This window comes from Colletotrichum truncatum (assembly GCF_014235925.2).
Source record: "Colletotrichum truncatum strain CMES1059 chromosome Unknown Contig_0001, whole genome shotgun sequence".
Taxonomy (NCBI): domain Eukaryota; kingdom Fungi; phylum Ascomycota; class Sordariomycetes; order Glomerellales; family Glomerellaceae; genus Colletotrichum; species Colletotrichum truncatum.
Genome location: NW_027222398.1, coordinates 10,409,319 through 10,427,821, shown reverse-complemented (window position 1 = coordinate 10,427,821; position 18,503 = coordinate 10,409,319). Strand labels below are relative to the sequence as shown.

General features: G+C 44.0%; 5 protein-coding genes across 5 annotated transcripts; 3 read left to right on the top strand and 2 right to left on the bottom strand.

Annotated features, from left to right (window-relative positions):
- Nucleotides 1–1,221: 1,221 nt before the first annotated feature.
- On the bottom strand, nucleotides 1,222–2,546 carry CTRU02_202926 (reverse transcriptase domain protein; the record flags this gene model as incomplete). The annotated part of the gene is made up of 2 exons (XM_070204108.1): nucleotides 1,222–1,237; nucleotides 1,324–2,546. 2 exons carry the CDS (start codon nucleotides 2,544–2,546, stop codon nucleotides 1,222–1,224), a joined length of 1,239 nt encoding a protein of 412 aa, XP_070062690.1.
- A 3,892-nt stretch (nucleotides 2,547–6,438) lies between these two features.
- On the top strand, nucleotides 6,439–7,247 carry CTRU02_202925 (uncharacterized protein; the record flags this gene model as incomplete). Its single annotated transcript, XM_036731256.1, has 2 exons — nucleotides 6,439–6,595; nucleotides 6,703–7,247. The coding sequence occupies 2 exons, from the start codon at nucleotides 6,439–6,441 to the stop codon at nucleotides 7,245–7,247; spliced, it is 702 nt and encodes a 233-aa protein (XP_036577125.1).
- A 3,351-nt stretch (nucleotides 7,248–10,598) lies between these two features.
- On the top strand, nucleotides 10,599–10,925 carry CTRU02_202924 (uncharacterized protein; the record flags this gene model as incomplete). The annotated part of the gene is made up of 1 exon (XM_036731255.1): nucleotides 10,599–10,925. The coding sequence occupies one exon, from the start codon at nucleotides 10,599–10,601 to the stop codon at nucleotides 10,923–10,925; it is 327 nt and encodes a 108-aa protein (XP_036577124.1).
- Nucleotides 10,926–14,453: 3,528 nt separating this feature from the next.
- Nucleotides 14,454–15,350, top strand: CTRU02_202922 (uncharacterized protein; the record flags this gene model as incomplete). The annotated part of the gene is made up of 5 exons (XM_036731254.1): nucleotides 14,454–14,586; nucleotides 14,637–14,698; nucleotides 14,756–15,005; nucleotides 15,063–15,248; nucleotides 15,310–15,350. 5 exons carry the CDS (start codon nucleotides 14,454–14,456, stop codon nucleotides 15,348–15,350), a joined length of 672 nt encoding a protein of 223 aa, XP_036577123.1.
- Nucleotides 15,351–17,358: 2,008 nt separating this feature from the next.
- Nucleotides 17,359–18,420, bottom strand: CTRU02_202923 (uncharacterized protein; the record flags this gene model as incomplete). The annotated part of the gene is made up of 1 exon (XM_036731253.2): nucleotides 17,359–18,420. The coding sequence occupies one exon, from the start codon at nucleotides 18,418–18,420 to the stop codon at nucleotides 17,359–17,361; it is 1,062 nt and encodes a 353-aa protein (XP_036577121.1).
- Nucleotides 18,421–18,503: the final 83 nt, after the last annotated feature.

The window sequence follows — 18,503 nt, the reverse complement described above, 5'->3', positions numbered from 1 at the left end:
ATATTGTACAGGTAGGCGGCTGCCATGACTGCTTCCACCCAGAGAGTAGTTGGCAGGCCCGCTGCGCTGAGCATCTTTATCGCTCGGGTTATTAATTCCTGGCCCGCTCGTTCGCCTCCGCCATTGGGTTCCTTGGTGTAGGGGGGTGTCTCTTCGATTTCAATCCCGTTATGCTGGGCCCAAAGTTGATACTCAGTCATTCCGTTTATCGCAATTACCGCGCGTTCTACGTCTTGTCTCAGCTTGCACAGGGTGACGCCTCGTTGGCGAGCGACCCATCGTTCGAAGTGCCTGAGAGCGTCGAAGACGAAGGTGTGCGATTTACTTACGCGCGGAAACGCGAAAAGACGACCGGTATATTCGTCTTTGATCACTAAGAGCCAGCGGTTCTTGTCAAAGCTTGTCGGGTAGTCGAAGAGATCCCATGAGACCCTATAGTACGGTCGAATTGCTTTCCGTTCAGAGGTTCGCCTCGAAATTAACTGTTTCGCGTGCGCTGTCGCGCAGTATTCGCATTCCAGACGCGTGGGTCCTTTTATCTTTACTCCTCTCACGTTTGACACCATTCGTTCTAGTGCGTCTGGTGCGAGGTGACCCGAACGAAGGTGCCATAACCAGGCGTCATCATACCTATCAGGTGGTTTACGAAGCGAGAGTCGAGCGGGATCCTGTACTGCAAGCACCAAATGGTTCACGATTCCTGCGTTACTCGAGGTAATTCGCTTCTGAGCAATATACTGGGAACCGGTCTTATATTCGAAGAAAGTAATGTTCATCTTCCTAACAAGATGCTTGACTACCACGCTGTTTTTGTACGTTCCCTGGCGAAGTGTGTTATCCAATCCGGAGTACCAGATGCCTGTCTTTCGGAGGAGTGCTTCCGAAACGATGTTAACGTGAAAGTTCTCTACGTATCCAACGTTATGGAGCGTAAGGTCTGCTGTGAGGTCTCCATCAGGGCCATTTAGTGCTTTTGGCAAGATCCACGTTCCCTTTGCTAGGATTGGGTACGAAGCAGTTCCTGAGTCGACTCTCTCGTCGCCGATGCACGTTTTAATAGAAGACGATTCAAGCAAGTCAAGGTTGTTAACAAGGTGCGTAGCTCCGCAGTTGTCGAGAACCGTGCTTCGTGACAGAACATGGGGTCCCGTCAGTGGGGTTGCAAATACGCTTGGTTGGTCGTAGTCCGAGTCGAAGTCGTCCGAAATTTCCCGGAGAAGTTCACGGCTGATCGTTACTGCGTGGATATTTCTCTTCAGTGTCACCTCTGACTCATTCTCCTCTTGCTGCGATTTCGCTTTAGAGCCGGTATTTCCTGACGACCTATTGCGAGGCGGCGCTGGGTTTCGGAAGCTGGGAGGTTCCGTCGCCCAGATCCAGCCTTTCCGAGCTAATTCGGCTCGGAGATCATAGTTCTCGGACTGATTGATACGCTTTCGAATCTCCTTGCACTCGTCCCTCGATAGTTTGTCCTGGGAAGGCTTGATTCGCCCGGTAAGGGCGTACTCCACGCGGGTGCACTCCAGGGGGTTTGCGTTGTGGGGTTTGTTGCAGGGGCACGCTTCGGATTTGCCTTTTCCTTTCGAACCGCTTTTTCCATCTGAGATTGCTTCGCTCGGGCGACCGGCAAGGGTAGCGTACACACCGCTTGTTTTACCCCGATTTTTGTCGTATAGGGTGTCCTCATACAGCAAGTCCTCCAGCATATCCCTGTATTCACTTACAGTAGGGATGCGGTCCCCCTTGCGCTCCATTTTGACAATTTCAGTAAGCTCGGAGGTCGCCCAGGAGGGGGCAAAACGGTGTCCCACCGCTCGAAGAAAAGTTTTCGAAGCGAGCGTTCCCTGGCTTTCCGGTATTCTGAATCGAAGCGCGCGGAGCAGTACTCGATGGAAGTCTCTTAGCCAGGTCTGGGGGTTTACGCTTGTGTTGGCCTTTTCCAGGAGGAGAAGGTACTCTTCGCGAACTGTAGTTTGACTGCTTGATTCGCTTGGAGCGTAGCGTTTCCGAAGGTACTGAATAAGAGCACGGAGTGAACGTTGGTTGTTCGCTAGGATCTCCGATCTCGCAGCGTAGAGGATGTCCTTGTCGACCGTTTCCTTAACCCAACGCTGAATAGAGTCGAAGTCCCGCTCCCGACGAGTTTTGAGGACGTCGCGGCCTGATTTTGAAGCGAGGTAGTTCGTATATCTTTCAAAGGTCCCGGGCGTGTTTTGCGTGAGAGTTGGTTGTGCTACAGGCTCCTGGAGTTCTTCCCCTGTATCGTCACTCGCTTCTGCCCTATGCTGGAGAATCGAATCGTAGGCTTTCCGCTTCCGATCATAGGTTCTACGCTGCTTTTCGTTCTGCTGCGTGATCCATGATTCGATCGAGAGTTCTTCATCGTCCTCTCTTGGGTCTGACGGAGACGTAGTGTCGTCTGGGTCTATGAGATCCCAGACGTCTGCTGCGTCGGCTTCGGCGTAGAGAGCGTCGTACCAAACGGGGAAGTCCCGGCGGCAGGTTAGCCTTGTCGTGCTCGTGAGAACAGATATCTGCGACGACATCTTCGTTGTAGAAGTTGCTGTTTGAAGCGAAATTTGTGAAGACCGTAAGGAGTTGATGGTGTTCCGCCACGAACCCTTCGTCTGGTTAACAGTAGAAAGGGGTGATGTGGTAAGCTGGGCTCATAACTGTGGTGACCGACGTCAGGCACGGGCGGCATCAACTAGGAACAAAACGGCTTGTATTCTCTAAGTGAGCGAGCGGAGCGAAGGACGCTTAAGAATACGGTCGCTGGAGCGAGGTCACGTGACCTCGCGGCCGAGACGCGGCAGAGTGGGTCCGGAGGCCCGGAGCCAGCACGACACTAAGCTAAAAGTTATTAAGGATAAATTATAAGTTAATTACTAAAGAACTATCTAAGAAGCCTTAAGTAAGTACTTAAGTCTTAATCTATATATAAGTCCTTATTCTTTAAGGCTGACTCTTATATTGTTGCAAGCTGATATCTCGAAAGTCGGCTGCCGATATACTAAAAGTCGTATTAATAGCTACTTATATAATCTCTACGTAACCTTTCCTTCGGTCGATAGTTCTTCCGTTCCGGTAGTAACCTATTATTTCCCGTATATCCTGTATATATCTGATAGTGTAGCCGCTGGCCTGAGTAGGTCTGTTAACCCTCTGTTAGGCGTAACGAACGGGTCGTAACATGAAGCTTTGGACGAAGGTTAGGTTGCAGATCGATATTAAATAGTTCGCAGACTGAGCTTCTGCGTGATAAGAAACCGGATTCAACGACAAACTACACAATACAAAGCTCTGGGTAGCAAACTGCTATGTTGCATAAAATGTATTTACCACGCGACATTCTTGCAGCTGAGTTACAAAACTGGGGAACGGAAGCTCTATTTATGGACAATTAAGCAAGTACATCAGCTACTAATATGGGAAATATATAAATAATAGTTTCGGAATTTCAAGGATACGCAAGCCTCATTTGTTTGTTGTATAGAGAATATTACCGTGTTCTAGTCTTAGAAAGGCTTTATATCATTCCAGTACCAGGGTAGCTGAAAATAGAAGCTGACTGGCTTCAAACTGGACGTTGCTGGAAATTGTGATCGTAAATATCGATTTAGTCTTATTCGCAGCCATGCCCGGCTACACTGTACGAAGATTTGAAGTAAAGAATAGAGTCAAGACGAGTCAGGCATCTGAATCTTGGTTATCTGACTCAGATCAGCTTGTTTTAGAATCATGGCTTGGGCGTTGCCAGACTTTCCGAAAAGACAATACTTATCCCATCGACCGCGGCATGACCCCATTTTCGCCAAGGGAGGGGTAAAGCCAATCAAGGCATAAATGGCTGCCAGATTCGTTAACTTATGTACTTAATATTTCAGTACAGAATGCTTCTAGTAAAAATCTAGTGCACCAGAAGTACTCGCCACTTCTCATGGAACCTGTCATTTAGAGGCAAATGTTATGTTTTCTATGTATCTAGTGTAATGCGGAGTAAAAATGGCTCTAAAAGTGGAAACTTGAGGACTTGGCGAAAATGGAGTCAAGCCGCGGTCGATGGGATATAATGGCAACCTATTGAATTATATTATCCTTGTATGGCACTCAATATTCAGTTGTCGACTTAACGTCCCACACCCACTTCTGGGCACCCCCCACATTTGGGCACCCCATTTACACCAAAAACGCCGTTTTTCGAAATTCTATATTAAACTAACTACTATACTTACTAAGAAAAGAAAATATATATAAACTATGTTAAGTATAATTATAGCCATCTAATTTTTTATAAAGGTTTAAATATAATAATAGTTATAATATAGAAGTTTAAAACTAAAAGCTTTAAAATGTTAGTAGATACTAGTAACTTACTAGTATTCCTTAACATTAGAAAAATATATTTTCGCTTATATATACTTATTTAAAAAATCTAGGAAATTAATATTTATACTTATTAAAAGTATATAATTATATCTAAAAGAGATTTAAAAGTATTACTTTAGTAAATATAGTATAATTAAGGGTTAAAATTCTATAATAGAAACTTTTCTTAAGGGAAATTTTAAAATATTATTCTAAGCTTAAAGAATTTTTTACTAAGTATAAGAATATATAAATCTACTATATCTTACTTAAAAATTCTAATCATATTAGTTAAATATCTCTACCTATTTTATATATTAAGATATAGGCTAGGTAAATTAGTATTATAAATGTTAAACCTTGAATTTATAATACTTATTATCAATAATACTAGTATATAGCTACTTAAGTATTATAATTAAGTCTTAATCTATTTAATATATTTATTCTCTTTAATAAGTAAAGTATTTAGTTTAATATAGAATTTCGAAAAACGGCGTTTTTGGTGTAAATGGGGTGCCCAAATGTGGGGGGTGCCCAGAAGTGGGTGTGGGACGTTACCTGCAGCACGGGGGTGGTGAATGGTTATAACCGTGGTAGAAGACTACTCTGTTGAAAGGTGTTGCGAATGTATTCAAAGTAGTCTCAGTCTCGGTTCATCGCATTCCTTGTGTGTGCCTTCGAAAATGCAATGTGCTGTGGCAAATTACTAACTTACTTTGTGACATTACCCAAAACCGTCAACGTATTATTCCACTTCCAAAGAGTAGGAAGCAGGGTCAGGACCAAAAGAACCGAAGAGGTATCGGATTGGGTAGTTTTTTGACAGTACCTGACTAATCTTTCCCACCTCTGCTCATGCAAGATAATGGCGACAAATGATCCGACCCATTGGAGCAGTTTGTCAAAGGCACTGAACATGCTTAAAAAGCGAAAGCCATCTGAGCATGGTGGTGAGTGCAGGCCAGACCTGTTCCATGTAACAGAGGACTTGTGAGACTACAGATGTAGCCTAGGAACGGTATCAAACAAACACTGCAATCAAAATCAACATGGCAGCCGAAATGGAAGAAAGCTTATGGCTTGGACCCTTCCTTTACCAGTAAGGTTTGGCTCATATTCCCTAATGGCTACTATAAAGTGAAGTTAGGGTTAGAAGCTTGGAGGCTCGAATTGAATTATTCTCGCACATCAATTATCAAAGGTGCAAATATCTTCCAAATTAGGCATAAGAGCCAGACGGCAATGCTTTAGTTGTCCAAGGTTTCTACTGTTCAATCACCCAAGTTAGTCCGCTTAGATTTATCATTGGTGTTTTATCACAGAATTTGAGTGGAATGAGCTTCTACATCTGCAAAGTTTCAATATGAGATCTGGCCGACGTAACCATGCGAAAATCGCCCTCATTTGTATTGTTCAGCATGATTTGAGCTCGTTATAAACATTTGTTTTGGGCTTACCGCAAGATGCAGTCCGATACAAGCGTTGTCAGTAAATGCAGATGACAAGATCCATGATAAGTCAAATCAACGTTGTCTATGAGAACTCTTCTCAGATTTATTTTACCTCTCTCGCGTTCAGAGAGACTAATCAGATTGACAAGTCATGAAGCGTTGTCAGCCGCTAATTAGCCCGTTGTAGTAGCTATACATAGACTAATGGTCGAGGTGTGGCACTTCTTGCCCGCATATTATGATCAAGGGGTAGCAGCTTGCGTGTGGGTTGTATTGCATGCTGGAAAGCCTTTGTTGGTTGGATTATGCCTCGAAGCTTGGTTTGAGCCGAGCCCACATTACCTTTAGATAAGATAAGGTATGTAATCTTGTGTCGTACAGGGGTGGTTTCAGAGGTCGTCAGGGGCAACTTCATGGCAACAATGGATCTGGACCGTGCTGATTCACCAATCACACAACGAAGATGAGAAGCGCGTTTTACTTGTTTTTTTTTTCCCTCCCCCCATCCTCGTTCAATAATCCAGACGAGAACTAGCATTCAGCGCCACTCTGATAGAACAAAGCTTCACTCTCTGAAAAATCCAGCATTACACGTCCGCTCCAGACCCAAACCCCCATGTCGTTCCTCCGTAGGGCTCCGCCTGGGAGCACCCGGCCCCGTAACTCGGTCATCATGTCGTCGGTTTCCCCTCAGGCTACCCACTCAACTCACGTTTTGATGCCTCCGCCACCGACGCCACTGTCACATGTTCCTGAGCCTGACGCGGAAATAGGTTAGTCACTGACGCTTCAGTTATTCTCATCTTCGCCCTCCTTCTAGCTGCCACTCATAACAGGCGCTGATTGCTACGCTCTCCATCTGCACGGAGAGCTTTCATAGACTTCCCAAGTGGTGTTATCACGGACCACAACCTCGACCCTGACACCTACCGGGTAACTTTTAATTGGAAACGCATTGGTGTGCGCGAAAAGCAAGTGATTCATGAGGTTCATGCCCAGCTCATCGACCAAGAGAAGGTCTTGGAATACTGGCACCAGGCCTACCTAGTCACCCGCCTGTTGAGGGAACAGACACTACGTTGTGACTTCTATCATGTATTCGAAATACTGGACCATCGCCGCAAAGCAAGCAGATGCTACCTTCTGGTACAATGGGTCGGCTACTCGGATGCGGCGGAAGATACCACTTGGGAGCCACTGAGCAAGATCGACAACATCGCCCCGTTGGACGTGAAGGATTACCTGGTGAAAAAGCGCTTATGGAAGAACCTACGACCGTGGCCCACATGGAAGAGAAAGGCCCAGGAATATGAGGATGCGCTGCAAGCTCAAATGGCAGCACCCAGTTTATTGGATGAAGTCAACCAACGTTTGCGATCCGAATCGACCGCAAGATCGTCTGCCGATCTCGGAGCCGAGAGATGAAGATGAGATTTACTTGGATTTGAAATCTCATTTATCTCGGCTTCAGTAATGGCAACGAAGTACTATTTGGTCAAAACCTAAAGGACATGTGTCACCGTTGGTGATCTTGTCATAGCTACGGCTTCAGAATGCAGGCTGGGAATTACGCGAAAAGGTTGCAGCTAAAAAGCTTCGCTTCATCAGCCCAATCTCTTCTCTCAGAATCAACCGCCATAAGTCGCAAGACACTCTCACTGTGCATCATTTCTAAGATGCAAAATCCGGGATAACGATGGGAAACATTGATAGCGACAGCAGAGACGCCAGTATCGACACCTGGGCGCGTTTGCTTCGCTTCCCTGCGCCCCAAACTCCCGCTGCTGCTGAACGACGCTAACGGTATAGCTGAGGCAACAAAACAATGGGTGTTGGCATGCCAATCACTCATATGGTGCCTTCGTCTCCGTCAAAGGCGATGGGTGCCTGCCCAGAAGCCCAGCATTAAGGGCGTTTAACCAGAGAGGTTGACCAGGGAACACTCTGCGTCTTCGTTTGAATCTTCTAGTGATGTTTAAAGAACCAGCAAACAATAACCCTTGCACAAGCCAAGGGGCGCATGCACACCTCAGCAATCCTCTCCATGGCTTGCTGCGTTCTCGGGAGCCAAACTGATGGCCAAATATCTTCGGGGAATCCTTTTCACGAAGCGCAATTAGAACAGACTAATCTCACCAGTGGTAATAAAAACAATCAAGTGCCATGTATTGAACTGATGGACGTGTGAAGCCACCACAGCAATGAAATTTCTCCCACTTACTTGTTATTTCGTTGAGTCGTTAGAAGTTGAAAATCCAATCTTCGAGAGCAGCTCAACAAACGACGTCATTGTCTTCCGCGGGAGGGGTCAGGGTTAAAATAGATTTTGTGAACATTTGTGTTGCGGAAGAGCATTCATAATTACCTTGCAGGAATTGTGGCTAACAGTATCACGACAGTTTCCAATTTGTCAACATGAGAAACGGTTTATGACTCTTTCCATCTAAGCCAAAAATCGTAAAAGAATCGAAAAGAGGAAGTGAACTCGTACAAGGTCCGATGGTTTGAGTACTATTTCATGAGGCTCATGGTTTCCATCCTAACACCGTTTATACTGGTATTTGCGGCTTAGCATGGATCCACTTCAGGATACCATCCAATGTAGACATGTTGGCGTCTCATGCATGAACCCTATGCTGATAAGATGACCATAATTTTATGCCACTTCAAGCTCCAGCGTCGGGTGGCTTGATTAGAGAAAAGACCAAAATCCTAGGGGGACAATTGAATGCTCATTGAATACAATTATTACAACCCGGGAAAGGATTCCAGATCTCTGTGTTTACTTGAATTAGACTACTGTTATCCAGCTTTGATTTTAGAACCCGTACGCATCAAGTCCATAATGCTTGCAGATCCAAAACCTAGATATCATTAGGATTCTGGAACAAAGTAGTGGTGCAAGAATACATTATTCGGCTAATACCCCAAACTCGATCTCTCTTACAGCGTTCTTATTCCTTCTTCGGACACTGTGTTTACTGAGTACACTTGCAGGACACAGATAATTTAATAGACAGTCGTAAATAATCCGACACAAATGTAATGAATCACCAAAGAAATGAGGATGCTAGCAATGGGAAAACTCTGGCATGGCTTACATCCTAGAAGCCCGGAGCTCACCACGTCGTCGTCAAATGCTCACTCAGGATATGCAAACAGCCTAAGGATATTCTAGAGGTTGACTGTGATCCGAATACACTGCCAAAATGCTTCTTCGTCAAACACTTACAGCCACCACGTCCAATAAGATCCACGCTGTCTCTATATTACCAATCAATAATGATCTCGTAAGTCGGGCCCTCAATTTGCATGGATCTGTTGCACCGAATGGAAGATTATACTGATCAATGGAAACAAGCGGCAGTCTTCTTGAAGTCCCAGTCGCGAGGTTATCGAATTCTTCTGCGACACTTGTTAGAGTGAGGGGGGTGATCAAAGTGAATTCTTGCCAGATCCTTGATGGAGAGGTATAAGAAACCGTCTCAAAATTAAACTTACAGAAACCTGGTGTGAATTTCAACGTGTCTGTTTGGCGACAGCATCTTAGCCGGCTTGCCAATTCTGCATGACGTCTTTGTTCTTTCGCCATGTGACGATCTCACATATACACCTGTGCTGATTTTCTAGAGCAGAAGCAGAAAGACCCCCTCTAAAAGCTCATGGTCTAGAGAGGGGAAACGTCCATGAGTGTCTTGGAGACATGTCCCTGTCAGATACTTTGACCTCATGGTTCTTGGCCGTATCACGCGCTGCAGCTGTCACTTTAACCCTTAGTAGTGGTTTGAACCCTCGCAATTCTCAAAAGATATCGACTAGGTCCTGGATAATTTGCCTATTTTTACAAGGAGTACCTAGGATAGCGACGGACAAGTTGGCCCTCGGTTTCGCATTTCCTCATTGTTGTTTTACAGTGTAGTAGTGGCGGTGCCGAAAAATAAGGTTAGAAGATTCTTCAAAATTCCTTGGCCTGTTGATATTTTTCTATCTATATTGGGAGGTTCCACAAGACCCACATGTCAGCGTTACGGATAGTATACTACTAAAGCAGAGTCATTGAAATTTATACAGATATAGCATGCTGACGCCGCCGATCCCGATCTACAAATTTACGCCGTATTTAGGACTATACTTATTATCACCAGTTTCTGAGAATCGAGGTATTTCTGGCAGTTAATCGATAAAAGTGCTTTTGCAAAGCTGCATTTGATTCGACACTTGTAAGCACTCAGAATTAGGCGAAGACATCATTGATTTTATCTCTTTTTTGTTTTTCTATAAGAAGCTATACTTCTTCAAGGATTTGTGAATGAAGAATAACCAAGTGTCGTGCTAACTAGAATATAACTGTTGCTGACAGTGGGGATCTACACAAGTCTCCAGTTATCTAACTTTATTCGACTTCAGACGGCTTGCACTGGTAAGGGGAAAAGCGCCGATCTTTCTATTTACTTGAATACTTAGTCCTTCAAAATGAAATACTACTTTGTGAGGTATTCAAGAACGACTCACCTGAGTAGAAAGGCCAATTTGTACTTAATAAGATGCCAAATACATAAAGAGCGATGGTGTCCTTCGCAACAAACGATCTTGTACCTTCAATAACATTCCAGCGACAACACTCTTTTTGTCACGTCATTCTTTTTATCAAAACAGTCTTTCTGCTGTGTTCCACTCGTTACCTCTGCTTATCACCTCTTGACCCAGCAATCAAGTCAATTACAAGGTAATTTCACGGTATAGCATGTCTTTAACTATCACTAATAATTTCTTAAGATGAAGGTCTCAATCACCCTTACGGCATTGCTTTCTATGGCTTCGACTATATACGGATGTGATCTTTACAAATTCTGCCATTGCTACGATTCAAATGGAATGCCGAACGACAAGGCCACTCAGAAGGTGTGCCCAGGCAATATAGAGAAAAGAACCGAGTTCGGGGTCACATTTGACGAATGCCACCATCACAAGTGGAGGGGGCTTGGTTATGAGGTATTAGGTAACTGCAAGTTCCGAGAATCTTGCCAATGGGCGGGGGCGACTGGGACGGACTCTAGCTGCAGAGCCAAGGTCGATGATATTTTTGGCACCAGCCGAATTTGAGGCCTTAAAGACACCTTCAATGGCTGAGCGTTGTTTGCTTGAAATGGTAGACATCTGATCAACTTTCAACAAGAAAATTTGAATGTACTTGGGAGCTAGGATGAGTTTCTATCCGGTTTATTAAGTGAATTCTATGCTGTAACCGACTGAAGTAATTGGTGATGTATAAGTTTGGACGTCACATAAGCTCATTAATGCCATGGTGCCTTGTTTGCGCAATGTGCTAGAGTCTTCTAAAGGATTTATCTTCTTTCAATACTTTTAGATTAGTGACAACGGGGTTTCTTTGGGTTAGATGGCATGAGTTACGATGAGACAGCCTGAGATAGCATGTACTAGAGATCCCTGCCAGCCGGCAGGATATGTATAGTGTGCCTCGACGGCTGTAGATTGGAGAATAATTAACGCAATTTGCTGGTTAGAAAGAACTTGTCTAACGTATTCGTCACCGACTTTAATATCTATACCTTTCTTGACATGACAAAACAACAATGCCAAAAGTCGGGTTTCATGGTTCCAGCGTAACAATGCCCCAAGATGCAATATTCTCACAAAAGCAATGTGTATCCATGAACCTAATAATTTACCAGTTTGGAGTGAGAACTGATTATAAAGAAACGGTTATATCATTCGCGGTGTATGTAGAAGGGTCAGGCTCGATTAATACATACGCTGCTCCCAAGAATGTGGCTCTATGAGATGATAGTATTTTACCTATTAACTACTGGGCTTGCGTACATTAACGTTGCATATACACCACAATGCCAGGATACATGCACAATTACCATCACTCTTTGAAAACTGACCAGTCGACATCCAACTGAAACCCTGTTTAATGGTTCGCAATATCAGTCGTGTAGTAATGGGCAGTTATTCTACAAATCCCATTGGACGAACTTGAAGACTGGATAGTTGATAAGTGATAGGATTAGCGTTTTTTTGAAATACTTCTTTTTACTTGAAAGCTGTCAGGCAATACGGGAATCCAAGGCGAGACTGTAGAGGCCAACCTTCAGATTGGGCACTGATCATGTAACGGTGTTTACACTTCGCCTTCGACCTTTAGACAAAACTATCCAATGGATACTTTCGCTTCTTATTGCATATGACTATTTAGATACCCTGTAACTCCATGAAGTAGTCAGAATATTTAAGGAACAGGGATTATTATAAGACAGAAAGGTGTGCCGAATTGATGAACATCCTATGCTAAGGAACAGAGTCAAATATATATAGTTTGACAAAAGTTTGGTCATAAAACTTAGCTATTCTTGCTTTAATATGAGACTATCATCTAGAAGATAGGTTTGGAAAGAAGATTACCGGTTCTTGTTCAATAATATCATACTTGACGAAAGTAATGTTGGCTATTCTAGTGTAAACAAATTCCGACTTGATTTCCAGCTATTGAACTTGATCTATTTGCTTGTTAAACTAGAAACTCGAAGCTTGAAGGTATGCTCTATTCGTCTAACGTGATTAATGCTCCTCTGGATTTCTATGAGCTCAGATGTATCCTAAAACAAGTCAACCAGGCGAAGAGCGTCAAGGTGCCCTACTGATGTTTGCAGTTGGTTTCATTTGGTATAATAGAGGGTCCTTTTTCCATTTTTGCAAGGCCTTAAATATGTTTCTTAGCAACCTTGGACCCTAAAATGAGACGGCTTCCTCTTATTCCGTTTTTCCCTTCCTTCTTTTTGACGATATTCCGCTCCTTTAGTCCTCTTCAATCCCGCTTCATGTGATTTTGTGACCTTTGAACTCTTCTGTTCATGAAATCTATCTGATAGCAGCCCAGTTAGGGCCCCTTTAAGTCTTTCCAAATTTTAATAGGCCTTTGTTTTCTCCTTTTGTCTTTTAAGCCTTGGTGGATCTGTGTCTGGGTTTCTTGTCTCGTCTGAGATGTCTATTTAAAAGTTTTGCATTTGCCAAGCCTCCTGTTCGCTTACATTTATGCGTGTCAAGTACGGCGCTATGAGCAGCACATGTCACAAGGAGTGCAGTGACACAGGGCCCCAGATAGAGTCCGCAGACCTCAACTAATGATGTTACTGATGTGACTCCTAGGTTTCACGAGGGCTAAGCTAGAGTGTTTGCAGGCGAAAGAGTAAACTGGAAAAAAGCATAGGAAGCAATATGGAAACGACTACGAGCCTCCCATGACTCCCGAAGCAGCTGTTCGCACTCTTGGGGCCGGCAAAAAGAGATAAGTAAATACTATCCTAACCCTAATATACGGCTTGAACTATGCAAATGAGGCATTGGCTCCATTATAGGAATTCTCATATTATCTGACCCTGGCTCTCGTTGTTCCCGCTACTGAAGAGGCATTTGATCGTTCATTTGCGTAGCTGTTAAAAAGGTAAGACATGAGAGGTGGTGAACGGAGACCAAAGCGTACAACCCTCAAATGAGTGAAACAGGTGACCGCTTGGTACATGAGGTGGTGATAAGAAAGCAAAATGGTCCAAGTCCCGATAAAGGAAGGCAAATAAAATTGCCATATATTTTCTTTCTCGAGTCTGATAGCAAGAAGGCAAAGTAAATGACCCGAATAGGTAGGAGCTATTGTGAGGAATTTCCCCTCTTATCATACTTTCCCCTTCGAGAGTCAAAATGGTCCTAGCGGCGCTTGCAGCGATGCAGCCCACGGCGGAACGGAACTTCGGGCATTCACAACTAACGCCATAAATCAATACAGAGGGCAATTGCTGCGATACTTAACCTGTGTATACCCAAAAGATGCCTGATTCCAGATTTAGCTGTTTAGTTGTTGCAATTGAGATAGACGAAGCCCCACACGGTGAATTACTCCGGCGAATACGAGTTTAAACAGATTTGCTCATATGTGCCTGTGGTCATTTCGCGCGGCCCTACGGCAGTCCGCAGGGCGCACTGGGTCAAAATTCAAGGTAGTGATAGGAACACCCCATAAGCGTAAACATATGTAATCTCGCGTAAAACGATTTTTGTTTTTGTACATTTCTAGGTGGGTATTTGCCCTTTTAGGAAATAAGGGTTTACTACATAGAACCACAGCCCCCTACGAGGCTCTACAATAATCCGTCGGAGGTTAGATCTTCCGGTTCCGGTTGATTAGGTGCATGGTCTGTGCGCCCAAATCGACAAATAAATAGGAATTCAGTGGGGCCCAGAACTTCTTCCTTTTCCCCACGCCAAGCAGAGTTTAGGTATGTGACCCCTACTGTACAGAAATTTACAGCGCTCTCTACACTGTTTTACAGAGATTCAGTTTTTATCCTTTGTTACACTTCCGTTTTCTTTTGTCTTCTCTATTTTTGATTTTTTTTTCCGATTTTTTGAGCTTTTGTACATTTCTGTACAATCATTTGCTAACTGTTAGCTTTTGTACAGATTCGCACATCCCCGGGCGCCAGGCGTCGCCCCCGTCACATTACGTACAGTTTTCCAGCAAAGCTTCACAACATCCTACAACATCCTACAACATCCTACAACATCCTTACAATCCCGAACGACACTCGACATCACTTTACACTACCGTACATCATGGCTCAGGACATGGAGCTGGCTGCCGAGCTCGTGCCGGATAAGATCGGAGACATAAAGATTCCTACGGAGTTGCCCGCCGAGCTACCCTCTATGTACACTCATGCTCTCGGAACCGGCTACTACCTCACCCGTATGTACACTTCTGTAATTCCCCTACAATATTGTACTAACTTGTTACAGATGGTATTCCTCATGCCAGCAACACTCTCATTAATAACATTCTGGACAATGAGGAAGCGGAGGTATAGTCTCCTTACACCCCCGTACGTACCTTACTCTTTTGCTTACATATTGTATAGGCCCGTAACTTGATCGATGTTCGCTCTGCGGTCAAGAACGGAAGACGTCAGAAAAAAGCGCTTGAGTACAAGCGTGCGCAGAATGCCAACTCTTTCCTTATGCACGTGTACGGAAATGCGCGCGAGGGTAAGGACCAGTGCAAGAACTGCATCAAGGGCAATGGTCCGTACAACACCTGTGTTGTTCTGGACGGCTATGCTAGCTGCGCCAACTGTACATACAATTCCGGCGCCTCCAACTGCAGCTTCGGTAAGTTTCGTCCCAACCTGTACACAACTAAACATGAATCTGATCTATTCTATACAGCCCCGTCCCCCTCGAAGCGACCTGCCGCAGAGATTTACACTTCCGCCCCGAGCAGTAAGAAGTTGTGCGTCTCCCGTGCGGAGTATGACTTTCTCAACGCGGTCCGTGGCGTTAAGCCCAAGCACATACGACTCATTAGAAATGCGTTAGTTTCTGTCGCAGACAAGCTCGCTGATGTTAAGTACGGTACGTTATCGTACATGTCTGGTGCCGTCTGTACATCTTTGCTAACTACAGTTATGTACAGATGAGAACGAAAACATCGAGATCGAGCTTTGTCACGACTAAGCAGGACCTTACAAAATCCTACACGACCGTACAACAACTGGAGATGACGTGAACATGCATTTACACAATGCCACAGATGCCTACCAAGGCGTATGGAATCGGGAATCCGGCGTACAGAAACGATAGGTATACTTACAGGAATGGGAGGATGGATACAGGCGTTTACGGTTGGTAACTTTGGTTTGCGGGTCGGGCACTTCTGTACAGGGTTTGGCACCCCTGTACAGAAGCGTGGGACTGTCCGTACCCTTGCGTTTTTAGGTTTTTTTTAAGATACCCAATTCGTATTTCTTTGCCAACATCTGTATTTTCCCGTTCTCCCTCGTGAATCTCCGTATGGACTATTGCAGCACCTCACCATGGCTGGCCGGCGACGTATCGACCTTACCCCTTTTCAATCTATTATTACTGAAAAGTTCCAGAATGGCTGGACTTATTCTAATATAATTACATATCTTTCCGAATCATTCCAAATTCAGGTCTCTCCGTCAACATTTAAACGTTTCCTACAAAGCTTAAACCTCCGCCGCGAAGTCCGTACAGAATTTTCCAGCGCCTTACTACAACGTATCTTCCAGCTCTTCTTTGATCATAGGCTATCCGATTTAGATATTCTTTTATGCTTACGGACGGAAGGCTTCACAGTCTCACAACGTGGCTTAGAAGATATTCGAAAATGCCACAAACTATGGCGCCGTCAAACCCCCGAGCAGCTTCAAGCAGCATTTCACCAAGCTGTAAACTTCCTTGCCTCTACAACAAGTGATGAAGCACGCGTTACACGAGACTTTGGCCGAGAATTCCTCTTTACATATATGCGCCAACGTGGCCATATTATTAGCCGCTCGGTCTTATATGAAGCATATCGTACAGTTTTTCCCGAGGAAGTTGCAAACCGACTGAAAGAGATCCGATACCGGCGGAAAGGTTGGACTACGCCAGGTCCAAACTTTATATGGTCACTCGATGCATATGATAAACTACTTCCGTTTGGGTTTGAGATATATGCTAGCATCGATGCATACTCCCGTTATATTGTGTGGTTTTACGTTGGGTTTTCTGCACATACGGCCCGTTCTGTATTAGCCCAATATCTATCTACACTTCTATCACGGGGTATTATGCCACAAACTATTCGTTCAGACCGTGGTACAGAAACTATCTTAACTGCTGGTAGTCATTGGTATCTATCACAGGACCGTACAAAGAAGGCCCCTTTACAGCCAGGCCAAGACGTTCCTATTCAGTTCCGTGACTGTTGGATCTTTAGTAAAAGTATCCATAATGTTAAGATTGAAAGCTGGTGGAACCAACTTTGTCAAGCACAGTCTGCAACTTGGAGAGTACGTATTATTTACCTTTATATCTATTTACTTACTAATAGTATTAGGCATATTTCTATCGATTACAAGCGTTAGGTTTATTTTATAACCAATCGCTTTCTGACCGTGTTGCCTTATTATTTATCTTTATGCCACTTATCCGTAAAGACTTTACCTCTTTTGTTCAACTCTGGAATAACCATCGCATTCGCTCACAAAAAAGTCGCCCACATGTTGTTTCTGGTCAACCATGGAAACTTTATCATCATCCAGATCATCAAACCGCACAAGACTTTGCTCAGCCAATCGATCACGTAAAGATTCAAAAACTTCAAAACTTACTTGGAAGTGAAGAACTTAATTTGGATCAATTCCTTCCGCACGAAGTCTTTCAAGTTTGTAAAGGTATTATGGAGCCTATACAAACCTTTCCACCAGTTACAAACTTCTGCGGTACACAATATCCACGTATTGAAGCATATAACTTCCTACGGCAACGTCTTGAAGAATATATTGAGGCTAGGATTCAACCAGAACTTCACTTACTACCAAAACAAAATGGAGGTATTGAATGGGTAAAAGAACAGTTCCGTAGCCGCGGGATTAGTATAGATGAACTTTATACATCACTGTCAGGAAGTGATAGTAGTTCAGAAATAGATGAAACTTGAGTATATAGAGTATACCTAAACGATTGTTTCCTCTTGTCGTACTACTATTTCGTCCTCTTCCTTATCTTCCTGGCTACCCCCCTTAAGAGTTATATCCTCCTGAATAACGTCTGTATGGCCCTGCTGCTCAACTTGCGAGTGCGTACGCTTGCGTGACTTTATTCCTTCTCTCTCCTGCTTTATTACTTCTTGTGCCTTAAGAGAAGGCTTTCGTTCGGTTCGAGTTTGAATTCGAGTTGGAGGTTTAGGCGTAGGCGCTTTCGTAAACATATTGACAGTAGGTAAAGGTGTTGTACTAGTTGTTACCATGTCAAGCGTATGTTGTTTCAGTCGTAACTTCTTTGATACTTGTGGTTCAGTAACAAGCGGATCTACTTGACTTTCGGAAACAAGTGCGATAGTGTAAACGTCTTTGTCAGGGGTAATTGAGGCTTCGCGAAGAAAGGTAAAAAGGTCTTCAGCCTCGTACGCTACCCCACGAAACTCATGCATATCCGTAGGATTCTTTGGAGTAACAGGCATTGCCTTCCAGTTTCGGTCAAGGAATTGCTTCTCAGACGTAAACTTTACTAAGACCTTACTCATCATATCTGTATGTGAAGTAAACTTAGAAGTTAACAAGAACTGTGACTTCCCAATAAACTTTTTAACAGACTGAACCCGAGTGTATGTTCGAATAGAGATTCCATCTATATCCGTAACATAGAAAGATGCAAGCCATAGGTGAATAATAATATCCACAGTTGGGTTCGGAACTGGTTTCTTCTGGGTTTGCTGGATACTAGCTGTACGCTCCTCTGAGCCCTTAATAAGAGCAGTAAGGAGACTATTGTCTGGCTGTGTATCTGGTATATAAAGTGCTTGTTCGATCGGGTTGGTTGTAGTATTGGAAAGTCGTGTACGTGATGAAATCGTAGCCGTTGGAGTTTCGAAGTCGTCAGTATTGGTAAGGTCGATTTCGTCCGGTTCTTGTACTTGGGATAAATCGATTGAACAAAATGCACACGTCTTCCACTTCCATAGCAGTTTTGCTGAGAAGTGGTCCAGGTTAGCCCGCTTGGGGCACCTTAAAGACATATTCGTACAAAATATGGTAAATATTATTGTTGAGAATTGAGAATACACTCCTGTGCGGCCCCGTAAAACTCTGTACATGCACG